General features: G+C 40.1%; 1 protein-coding gene across 1 annotated transcript in view; it reads left to right on the top strand.

Annotated features, from left to right (window-relative positions):
• The window catches only part of vldlr (very low density lipoprotein receptor), a 38,896-nt gene that overhangs the window by 2,641 nt on the left and 23,729 nt on the right, over positions 1-12,526 (top strand). The window contains exons 2-11 of the mRNA XM_020938402.2: positions 1,083-1,202; positions 4,650-4,772; positions 5,413-5,535; positions 5,614-5,822; positions 8,200-8,362; positions 9,195-9,317; positions 9,407-9,529; positions 10,662-10,781; positions 11,299-11,424; positions 12,297-12,468. Of these exons, the coding sequence (XP_020794061.1) occupies positions 1,083-1,202; positions 4,650-4,772; positions 5,413-5,535; positions 5,614-5,822; positions 8,200-8,362; positions 9,195-9,317; positions 9,407-9,529; positions 10,662-10,781; positions 11,299-11,424; positions 12,297-12,468 (1,402 nt within the window). The remainder of the gene's footprint in view (positions 1-1,082; positions 1,203-4,649; positions 4,773-5,412; positions 5,536-5,613; positions 5,823-8,199; positions 8,363-9,194; positions 9,318-9,406; positions 9,530-10,661; positions 10,782-11,298; positions 11,425-12,296; positions 12,469-12,526) is intronic.

Below are 12,526 nucleotides of genomic sequence, written 5' to 3'. Positions count from 1 at the left end.
GGGAGTATTTAACTAACTTTAATTAAACACATTACTGAAAGGCCCCATATTGTGTTACTTTCTGATCTGTTATAATGTTTCCTCATCAAAAAACATTTGTGGAGAGTTGTGTTTTATTCACACATGTTGTCTGCGTATTTAGGTATAGTTTTTTTTTTCTCAAACAGAAAACTCTTCAACCTTGTGATGTCATGTGGTAACACTAATTTGGAATTGCCAGTCTCTACTGAACTAAAGTTAAAAGGAGCTGTTCACCTCCCTTTGCAATCCACGTGCATCCTGCTAATAAAAGTACTGCACATTGTATCAGGTTTGTTAAGTTGTTGTGTAGTTTTGTATCATGTTTTGTGGGCTTGGGGGTGGAGCCTTGTACAAGCTTGTACTGATAACCATAAGGACTGTTCGAAAAAGGGCCCAGGAGAGATTGCTCAAACACTCAAACATCTAAAACCTCTTTAGGCATTTTTTTTGATGAGGGAACAAGGGAACAATATTAGAACAATGCAGAAAGGATTTTTCGTGATACCCCGTCTTTAAACTCACTATTCAGTCAAAAAACCTGGCAGCTAGTTCACTCAATACCTTCTCTACATTTAAGGTCCTATATTACACACAATATAGTGATCTTTAAGTCATGTTATAATGTTGTTATCTCATCAAAACATACCTGGAGTTGTGTTTTTTGTTTCATTCACACATGTTTGAGTAACACTTTATCAATAGTTTGGCAATTCATGAAAATGTAGACAGTCACCAAAAATGTAAATGCTTTGGAGAAAAAAAAAACACAACAATTCTGAAATAATCCAAATGATTCTTGTGAAGGTGTATGGAGTTAAAAAACTCAGTGGAGCACGTGTATTAACATGACATCACAAGGTGAAACAAGCCTTAATCAGCAGGATTTGTGAGTTAAACATGTTTGAATTAAACAAAACACAACTCCAGGTATGTTTGTGATGAGGAAATTGTGTAATATGGGCACTTTACACCTTTATAATCCCAGTAAAACAATGTGATTGATGAAGCATTTGTGGGCTCAGACTGCACGACTCAAAGCACTGATGGGTAAATGTGTTCAGGTACAAAGACGGAGTGTGAGCCCAACCAGTTCCAGTGTGGGAACGGACGCTGCATCCCCTCTGTGTGGCAGTGTGACGGGGACGAGGACTGTACCGACGGCAGCGACGAGGGAGCCTGCGGTATGTCACATCACGTTCTACATGTATCTCTATGGTGGAATGTTCAGCAGTTTCCATGGAGACACAATGCACAAGTTAGAAAACAAGGTCCAAAAAGACAAAAAAAAGCCTGTGGTCAGTACGAGCTGTTGTGGAATTTCTGCATAAACAAAATCAAAACTAAACAGTTGGAATGGTTCGAGGTTAGTTTATAACTCTGTACAGAAATAAAACTTAAATATGCCTGTGTCCATCCACGTTAGTTCTCTCCCCAGTCTCAGACAGGTTCGGTTAAGTAACTCTTCAGCGGAAATTATTACAAAGAAGCTGTCCAAATGATAAATACTGAGCCCAAAATTACAGAGTTCCAGCTTTCATATATTAAAAAGTTGAAATGGTAATTATTGTAACAGGCAACAAGTTTTACTTTTAAACACATTTTAACCAAATAAAAGTTGAAATGTGGAGACTGATTTGTAAATATTATATACCAGCCTTCACACTCATAGTGTGTTGTTGCTGAAAATCTGAGATTGTTAATGATTCATTGTCGTTTTATAATGCCACTGTGTGTGTTATGTGTGGTGCTCTGGTGGGTGCTCTAGGGAACACCAGTGTACCTTGAGAAATTGTCACATGTGCCTTGAAAAACAATCCAGTTTGAATGAAATGAGTTAAGTGTCAGTTAAGTGCCCTGAACAAAACATCTGAAGTAGAAAAGTTCCAAAATGAGCACCACAATGAGCATTTTTTTTCTCTACTGGAAGTTATGTTTTCATAATGATGATGATGTTTTATGGAGGGTGTGCCACAGCACATTTAAACACAGGCTTCCTCATTCTAACACCACTCTTTTCAGATCACTCTTCATGTTCATGATCTGCTTTTAGTCCTTCAGTGGTTATATATATTTTTAACACTTTAGATTTTCATATTATATGAAAAAGTATTATGATAAGTTATTATTTTGACATAACATAGAACCTGACATGCACATGAGTGAATTAATTTTTTTTTTAAAGTGCTGTCAAACAATTAAAAAATATTCAGAATTTAAACTTTCTAATTTGAAGCATTTTTAAACCTTTTAATGAAAATTATGTCATTAATCATTCCACAAATCTAAACCAATTATTTTAAAGCCTAACTAGCAGAGATCAGCTGTGCGCACTGGATTGTGGGATGTCTCATAACTCGTCATGGTTGGTTAGGAAGCTCCTGAGGTTCCTATGCTAAAGGAGCGATGAAAGGAAGCATGCAGTCACCTTTTAGTAACTCCTTCCTAACTCGGCACACTATTCAGATAGTATTTATTATGGAAAACACATCAGGTTTTAGCTTTCATTGAGATGTTTGAGTAACCCTTATCTTCATCTCCAAAGGTCAAAATGCTCTGTTCCATCTTGTGATGCCATGAAGCAGGAGTTAACAGCTCCTTTTACCTTTAGTTCAGTAGAGTTTGACAATTCCAGGACTGAAATAATTCAAACGATTCTAGTGAAGGTATATGGAGTTTAAAAACACAGTGGAGCACTTCCTGTATTATTACGTGACGACATAAGGTGGAACAGCGATTTCAGTTTGAGAGAAGAACTCTAAATATGCAGGGTTTGTGTTAAACATCTAAGAATAAAATAAAGTACAACTCCAGGTAAAAACATCAGTTCCATTTACTAAAATTACAGAAGATTAAATCTGAGTTTAATGCCATGTTGTGGAATATTTCAGGCAAAACAATAACCTCTCCATGGAGACAAGCAGGTGGCAAGTGTTTAGTTGGTCATGTGGTCATTGGCTGTGCGCACGTTGTGTGACTGGTGTATTTTTAGTCCGGTACTGTCCAGTGTGTGCAGAGACTTGGTCTTTGTTCAGACAGAAAGTGAACAAACTGCCCCACACTGCACTGAATCAACTGCAGATGAGATGATGGCAAGACATTCTCAACAAGACTAACAGAATTTCAGTTAAGACTTTTAAAAAATTGTTACTAAATGTGTCCACAGTCCCTTCCACAGACAGTGTTGGGAAGGTGACTTTTAAAATGTAATCCCCTACAGATTACAGATTACATATCCCAAAATGTAGTTTGTAACGTAATCCATTAAATTACTTAAAGTGAGTAACGTAATCTGAATACTTTGGATTACTTGATATTGTCATGTTTTTTTAAAACTACATGAAAGTACCAACCACATCCTGTAAATTCTTGTCTGTCCTCTCCAAATTGTCTGTTGAGCCCAAGTCTCAACGAACAGACTTTTGTTTACTGTAGAGAAGAAAAGATGAGGAAATCTTAACATCTAAGATAAGATCTTAAGATCTTTTGTCTGCTAAAAGACAAGAAAAAGCCCTGTCTTTCCTTAAGCAGATTAAAAATATTATTGATAGAGAAATGTCCACCCATATTGTTTATTAAAAAAAATAATAAGAACTTTCAGTACAAACATAAAGGTGCCAGCCCAGTAAAAATCTGTAATATTGGATGTTTTTTACTCAAAATGATGCAGAATCAGAATTAACAACCTCGTCTACTGTGTGACTGACACCACCAGCGTTAACAAGACGTTCACTTGGCTCTTGTTCTGTTTCGGTTTCCGGCAATGAGTGGAATTACCGAAATAAAATAATTTTTAAAAATACGATATAGCTCAAAATGTGAAAACAGGAAAATACCACCATGTAATCCATTTATTTCAACAAAGTAACTGTAATCCAATTACCACTCATTGAAACAGTAACTGTAACTGAATACAGTTACTCATAATTTGTACTCTGATTACATAATGCAGGTACATGTAATCAATTACTCCCCAACACTGTCCACAGATCTGACTTGTAAACTTATTGTGGTGGCACCTTCGATTGGGGATGAACACATTAAGTGGAAGTGCAAGGAACAAAGGAGCAGGATGCAGTGGCACTTAAAATACTTCACAGTGGCCATCGGTATTATATTTCTATGTCACGATAAATACTATTTTATCGATCAATACATGAAAGCTGGAACAATATATTTTTGGCCTCAATATTTATCTTCTGTATATTTTCTTTTTGTATTACCACCAAAACTGAATCGCTAATGCAAAGATTTGAGTTGTACAGGGTTGAATAAGTGACTTCTGTGGTTAATCATTGGTTCATTCTGTTATTTGTTGGAGCTCAGGTCTTTTAATGATGCTAATGGTTTACTGGGATAATCTTGCTTTATTGTCATTATGTCAGATGAATTAATTATTTAAATCTTATCATTTATCATTATATTTCTCTGTAGTGAGATATCATGCTTCAAAATTGGTTAATGTGACAGGCCTATCTCTGTCTGTAGCAGTGATTGTGTACATTCTTGTGCCCTGTGCTGTCCTCCGGATCCTAACGTGTGTGTGTGTGTGTGTGTGTGTGTGTGCGCGTGTGTGTGTGTGCGTGTGCGTGTGCGTGTGTGCGTGTGCGCGTGCGCGTGTACGTGTGTAGTCCATAAGACCTGTGCAGGCTCAGATTTTGTGTGTCAGAGTGGAGGCTGTGTGCCCTTGCGCTGGCAGTGCGACGGAGAACCGGACTGTGAGGATGGATCAGACGAGGCCATGGACATCTGCCGTAAGTGGCTCCTGCGTTGGAGCTTTTCTCAACCTAAAACGTGAACAACACTGTAATCCTCCAGTTAAGGGAGTTCTGACTAAGCCTAGGTCAAGCTGTATGCGATTGCTAACCCTCTTTATGGGTTACCGTTTTGCCTTTTGAAGGATGGGTCAAATGCATAGAACAAATATCTAATGTAGAGGGTTCTGCAGCGTTCTACCTCTGCAGGCACCACTAAGACCAGTGACTCTCCTCCACACACAGGTTTTTAATGCTAGACAATCAGTAGTCAAACTGCCAACAGAACATGAGACAAGTTAGCCTTTCCTCATCTTTTTATATTTACTGTTATTAAAGGCAAACTTTTCCCACCCTTAACCGTTAGAGAGCACCTAATCTTCACCAGTCACAGGGTTTATGGATCAAACTACAGCTGCTGCTCGACTTACATCTTTGTTAGTGCATTTGACAATACGATGTGTGTCTTACGTTTGTGCAGAGACAATGCTGAGCTTGTGGATTTCAAAATGGGCTTTAATTTATTTGCTGTTAAACATGTAAGTTTCTGATGGGGGCCCAGCATTCGCATGGGGTCTCTGTGTTTCATGTGTGTGTTTCATGTGTGCGCGCTGTGTGTGTGTGTGTTTCGTGTGTGCAGACATGAGGACGTGTCGGCTCAATGAGTTCAGCTGCTCAGTGGGCTCCACTCAGTGCATCCCTCTGTACTGGAAATGTGACCAGGAGAAGGACTGTGACAATGGGGAGGACGAGCTCAACTGTGGTATAATATTCTACTATCAGATATCTTTAAGTTGGACTGCTTTAGTCACTAACAGTCTTGTCTCTTTCTGGGCTCCAGGAAATGTGACGTGCGCTCTGAATGAGTTCACATGTGTGAGCGGTCGCTGTGTGTCTCAGAACTTTGTGTGTAATGGAGAGGACGATTGTGGAGACGGCTCTGATGAGGTGGAGTGTGCCCCTGCCTCCTGTGGACCCTCTGAATTCCAATGTGGAAACTCCTCATGCATCCCCTCCAACTGGGTCTGCGATGACGACGTGGACTGTCAGGTGATACAATACCAATTTTACAGTTACCACAAATAGTTTTGGCCATGGTTAGCTCATCGTGGGAGTTTTAAATCAAAACTGCACATAGGCTTAGGGAATTTGCAATAATTAATAGAATACAAGAATGCAAGGGCTTGCCTGTTAAGAATAATTTAAAGGTCCTGTTGGTGCATCACTCGTGGTCAGACTTGGTCTCATATTTACTTTGTTTTATGGTGTTTGTTTATGTGCTGCTTTGTGTTGTGTTGTCCTGTTTTTTGATAAAGCATGTTACCCCCTGTCCCAAGACAAATTTCTCCCATGGGAGACAATAAAGGATTATCTTAACTTAACTTATGGTACATCGCTGAAGTGTGTGTGTGGAACCCAGCCATACATTTCATATTGTCAGTATACTAGGAATGAGCTTGTGTGTCGTGTTAAACACACTGTGGGACACCTCTTCTGTCACAACTTCATGAAAACAGTTGTGGTTTTGAAGTCATCAAGTGTCTTTGTCTCTCTCTAATACTAGCTTTGAACTTTGAACCACTTTAGCAAATGGAGATGAAATGAATTTCAGAAGCTATAGAATTCCTTATTTTGCCCCGTTTCTTAAAGGGCTCATTTTACACTATTATTTGAATACATAATATAGTACATAACATCAATTTGTGTGTCTGTGTGTGTGAATGTGTCAAATTATAGTGAAGTGTTAAATAGTTGTATGTAATCAGAGGAAACGCTGACTAACTCTACCCCTGTCTTTTTAATCATAAAATATATATTTAATTATACATTTTTAAAATGTATTTTTCCTCACAATACAAACTCAAAAACAGGATACGGTGACATCCCTAGCTACAACTGGACAACACGGGGTTATTCAAGTCTGACTAACCTTAATGTGCTGAACCACTACTGAAGTATCTCTCTCACATGTACTGACTGAATACTAAACAACAGAACTGAACAAGAGCCCAGTGCAAACCCATGTGAATGAAAGAGCCTATTATACACTAAACAGGCTGAAGTGAGGACTGGAGGTGTTTGGGATTACTTTGCTCTGTCACATGAAGCACTTGGCCTACTGCAGTCTGCACGCACTATGTATTTTAGCATGTGCACAGACAATACAATATTTCTGTTTTTCATTTTCTTAGTGGTTCCAGTAGTGAAACCGAGACAGACTTGATCCTCTGGCAGCTTCAGCTCTTGACTGTGGGGACATTATTGTTGTTGACTTGCATTCATTTCCTGGAGATTGACCTTAAGCATAGTCACACCAAGTGGCACAGATGTGTCAGTCACATGACTTTTCTTCGAGACACACAGACACAGCTCCACACAGGCATGTGTGTGGAACACCTTGACTCTTTAAGCCACATGTCTGGGGCTCTCATTTAGAAAGCATGTGTTAGAACAAAAATGATACCGATGTGACTTATCACGTTTAAGTTTGTGATCTGTAAAAAGACATAACATAACTAGAAAAGCAGTCAGAGAGCGCAGACCTCCGCCAAGGGCTACCCCCATTTTTTATATAAATTGTGATAAAATCTGTCTTCTGGATCAGATCTGGATCAGCCTTTGGAATATGAAAGAGGATCCCATTGTCCATCCCTGAGTCAAATTTCATGGGGTTTGGTCAATAATTAACCGAGATATTGAGAAACTAAATTTTTGGCCCCATTTACCACAATGTTAACTAAAATTTCAAAGTGATCCAGAATCCAGGATTTCTTCCGGATCACCCCCAAAATGAAATCAGTTCTTCCTTTTCACATTTCCAACCAATCCTGAAAATTTCATCAAAATCGGTCCATAACTTTTTGAGTTATGTTGCTAACAGACAAACAAACAAACAAACAAACAAACAAACAGACAAACGCCGGTAAAAATATAACCTCCTTGGCGGAGGTAAAAATGAATGAATAAACTGTACCCACAGTTCAGTACACATCAGTGTTTGCAGACATGAGACAGAAGGCAGCTTTGCTCTGAGAGGAGACATTACACTGTGTGCATAATTATTAGGCAAGTTGTATTTATGAGGATTCATTTTGTAATTGAACAACTACAGTGTTCTCGGTCAATCCAAAATGTTAATAAACCTCAAACCTGAATATTTAAGAAAAAAAGTGAAGTTTTTTCTTTCTGAGGAGAAAATCTACATGTGCACATTTATTGGGCAACTATTAATGTGCAGAATTATTATGTAACTAAATGAAAAATGAACATTATCCATTCTCAGCCAGGCAACTAAACTGGCACTATTGGTGAGCTAGTGTGTTTCATCACAGCTCATGGAAAGTCTTCCATCTCTTCCAAAGAGAGTTCCTGAGGCAGTTGTGGGGGACCAGGACCACAGAATGTGATGTAGTTTATTCCTCCTCAGGACCAGTCGGACGAGTCCCCCTCTCTCTGTGGCCGGCACCCCACCCCACCCTCACGCTGCTCGGCCAGTGAGATGCAGTGTGGCTCTGGGGAGTGCATCCACCGCAAGTGGAGGTGTGACGGAGACCCAGACTGTAAGGATGGCAGCGATGAAGCCAACTGCCGTAAGCTACACTCTAATTTTGCTCCACTTTCTCTATGCAAGACCAAAATATCAGTCATTTTCCTGCATAAAACATATTCTGTTTATAAATGACTGGAAGTTGTCTAATTAAGGTTAGGGTTTTAAAGTGTAGTTTTTGGGGAGATACTAAACAAACTGCCATTGTCAATAAGAAGACTGGAGCAGAAATGTTTTTGACTGCAAAAAAAAAAAAAAAAAAGTCATATGACATTAAGACCCACAACTCAATTTGTCCAAATAACTTTAGCATCTGTGGAAAGCTTTTAGAGCTGTCATGGAAAGGTATGAGTATTTTATGTTGTGAAGAATGTCATATGTGGTCTTTATGTAAATGAATGTGAGTTCTATCCAAGATCCAGACCATTCAGCAATCTTGTATATAAAGCTTAACAGACACAACTGTCTCCATCCTCCAGGAAACACGTTTTTTTCTGTCTTCAAGTGCCACGTGCAATAACTCATGGCTCTGAAACAACAGCCACCCTGCTTTGAACCAGAAATATACTAGAAGTTACTCTTTGTACCAGAATTCCAAAGCTACAAACAGATCATATACTCAGAGCTCAGGTGCTCTAGGAGAAAACCAGACAGAGTGGAGACTTGCTTGGGATGCCAGAAGGCTGTCTGTCTCTGGGTCAGGCCTTGGCCCTGTCCCATTTGTTGTAACGAAGAATAAACCTTTTTTATATTTCACAGCTTACCAAGGCTTTGCTAGTGGATTTATCCATCAAAATATAACTATTTTCCACAACAGAACACAAATGAAATATAATTCTCATTGTCTTTCCTGAATGCTGTGCTGTGGCCCTCAGCTGTGCGCTCGTGCACTCCAGAGCAGTTTAAGTGTGATGATGGGAGCTGTGTGGGAGGCGGCCGCCAGTGTAACGGCCTCAGGGACTGTCCTGATGGCTCAGATGAACTCAACTGCCGCAACGGTGAGCGCCGCTGTGTACCTCCTCCTGCTAAAGCCCCTCCTCCTCTTCCTTATGAACAGTGAGTTATAATAGTGGTGTTTCTCCCTCAGCCTCTCAGTGTGCGGGCCCAGACAGGTTCCGGTGCCGCAGCGGGGAGTGCATCGACATGAGCAAGGTGTGCAACAAGGTGCGGGACTGTCCCGACTGGAGTGACGAGCCCATCAAGGAGTGCAGTACGTGTTACGCTCGCTAACACGCACACACACATGGCATTTTCAGGCTCTGTGGGGACTTAACTTTGTTGTCTTCCATTCATTTCATGGGGACTGATCCTAACCTCAACCATAGTCGCTACTTGTCCAACCTTAACCTTTTTTAACTAAACCATGTTGATCATCTAATAATTTACATCATAGGGACCTGGTTTTTATCCCCATAAATACACACTAAACCACTAGTATTACATACTATTCTGTTAGGTGTGGGTGGTGGAAAAAAATGCATTTATTCATAACAAGAACTGCTTTAGTACATAATGATATAATTTTATACATCTACTTAAACCTAAACCTGAACCTTAACATGATCAATGTAATGGTTTACAGTGGTGTTTAAAATACATGAAACTTACACACAATATGAACACTAAAGCTGTTAGAAATGCCTGTAGCAGGCATGAGACATTTCCAAATCATTCCAGTTATTAAATGCAACAAATAAACTCAAACACTTCTGTATGAATTGAAAAGCACACATGTGACTTTCCAGTGTTCTCTTTGAAAAACAAACTGTACCACTCACTGTTCCTCTGCACTAACATTTAGAATGACTCTGTTTGCTGCCCTAGCCCTTTACCTTACCTGACCAAACAGAACTACATGCCTTGACAAAATTTGAAGACAGTCCTGTCTCCCTGATTTCAGAGAGCGTGATTGAAAGGTGGATTAACCAATCAGAGAGACGCATGGTCAGTTTGCCTCAAAAACAAATATCTTTCTTTACACATAAAAAAGGGGGAAAACAACATAAAGGACTGCAAAACAGCATGGATTTTCTCAGAAGCCACAGTCGGCACCCAACTTTTACTTCTGTCATTCAGAACAAAATATATCACTTTTTTTTACTTGAGATGAGAATTTTGGAGAGGAGATGTCTTCCACTTAAGACGTGCTACAAATTAGCAGCTGTGGTTGGACTGTCCCAAGATTGGATGGAGGATTTTCACTCTCTGTGGTGCAGTTCCAGATCCTTCAGGATTCAAACAGAATGTAGAAGGGACTGGTTGGTCAGGCAACCCAAAAATGAATCAATCCATTGGCCCAAATTTTGCCCAAACCTAAAAGTGTTGTCATATGTTGTGTGCAGATCTGAATGAGTGTCTGCTGAACAATGGCGGCTGCTCTCACCTGTGCAGAGACCTCGTCATTGGCTTCCAGTGTGACTGTACTCCAGGCCTACAGCTCATCGACCACAAGACCTGCGGAGGTAAGGACAACACACCTCACCACTGCACCTGCCATATGCATAGCACCTGCCACAAGCGCAAGGCTATAATCTTTACATATTTACATTTTTAATGTTCATTAATATGTGCTGTCCCTTTACAAATAAATAAAAAAATAAGAAATAATAAGGACCAAAGCCAGTCACTACATTCACATGCACACTAGGAAAACCAGATAACTGGTCAAGCCCAATTTTTAAACCAATTTTTCTAAATGCATGTAAACCCATGAACTACGATTGAGGTATTGTGAATTGAATCTTGATTTATATCTGAAAGCTGATAGTTGGATACCTTCTGTATTTAACCACACAATCTGACTAGGAGAGGCATTCAACTGTACAAGGTAACAGCCAGTAAAGTATTAGATATGTGTTTGGATATTTAGTCATTGTTTTAGAAGAGCAAACTTTGGCTAAAAGGTGTACACTGCTTACCATTCTGTGCCTCAACCAAATGTCAGACAGGAGATGCCTTTCTCTTCTGTTTTTTTTGCAGATATCAACGAGTGTCTGAATCCAGGCATCTGCAGTCAGATCTGCATCAACCTGAAGGGAGGCTATAAGTGTGAGTGCCACAATGGATACCAGATGGATCCCACCACCGGAGTGTGCAAGGCTGTGGGTGAGTGACACGCTCACATGTCATTCAATGCACTTCCAAGTTTTTAGAGTCCATTCACTTGCAAGTACCACGCCACAACATTGAAGTACGATATAGATGTTTATTGATGATGGATAGATGTGATGGCTGGCCCCCTTGTAAATAATGTCTTCAGGCTGAGGATGAGAGAGACGACTAGAGAGACAAACTGTGTTGTTGGGATAGGCCTGTATAAATAGGGCTTTTGGGTTATTGAAGCTGTGGTTGAGCCGAGCTGTGGTTGGCTGGAGAGGAGTAGGGGGAGGTTGAGGCGTGGTCCTGCTCCTGAATGTCAATCAATCAAATTATCTCCACAGCAACGGCACAGCAGAGCTTCACAAACCAGCTGATCAGAAACTGTTTGAAAATCAAAGAGTCATAAAAAGACAGACTGACTCACGCTTAGAAAAGTAGCAAATATACATGTATCACAGACGTGGTCTCCACAGTAGTGTTGTCAGAATACAAACATTTCAAACTCAGTTTTGATAAGGAATGGCCCCAATACTCAGTAGCTATTCTGATACCACAATGATAATGGAAAAAGAAACTTTTAGACAATAGAATGTGATTTTCAGCATTAAATTGTAGTACTTTCTTTTATATTCCCATGTGGCCTTATATCTGTAAGTGGTCCTGGTAGGTTCCATAGTGGTCTATGGCCATAGATCATTTTGAAGCTATTCAGGAAAGGTTTATTTCTGTCCTGTGAATGTGTTTAGCGATATCTGCTCAAATGAGTATCTAGCTTCAAAACTAATTTTTGTCAATTATGGATTAGTTGATTAGTAGATGATTTTTGATACTTTTGACAACCCTGCCTCACAGATTGACTTCTTGACCTCTGTGTCCAGGGAAGGAGCCCAGTCTAATCTTCACAAACCGCAGGGACATCCGACGCCTGGGGCTGGAGCGGCGCGAGTACACTCAGATCGTGGAGCAGCAGAGGAACACCGTGGCTCTAGATGCTGCCTTCAGCCACAACACCATCTTCTGGGCCGACCTGGGCCACAAAGCCATCTACAGGTGGGTCCCAAACAGGTTCTGAGAGTGCTGGGTCTGTCAAATTTGTATGGTCACTTTA

This window comes from Boleophthalmus pectinirostris, unplaced genomic scaffold (assembly GCF_026225935.1).
Source record: "Boleophthalmus pectinirostris isolate CB_2022bp ecotype Guang Dong unplaced genomic scaffold, ASM2622593v1 HiC_scaffold_18, whole genome shotgun sequence".
In the NCBI taxonomy this organism is placed as follows: domain Eukaryota; kingdom Metazoa; phylum Chordata; class Actinopteri; order Gobiiformes; family Gobiidae; genus Boleophthalmus; species Boleophthalmus pectinirostris.
This window is presented reverse-complemented; position numbering and strand designations above follow the sequence as displayed.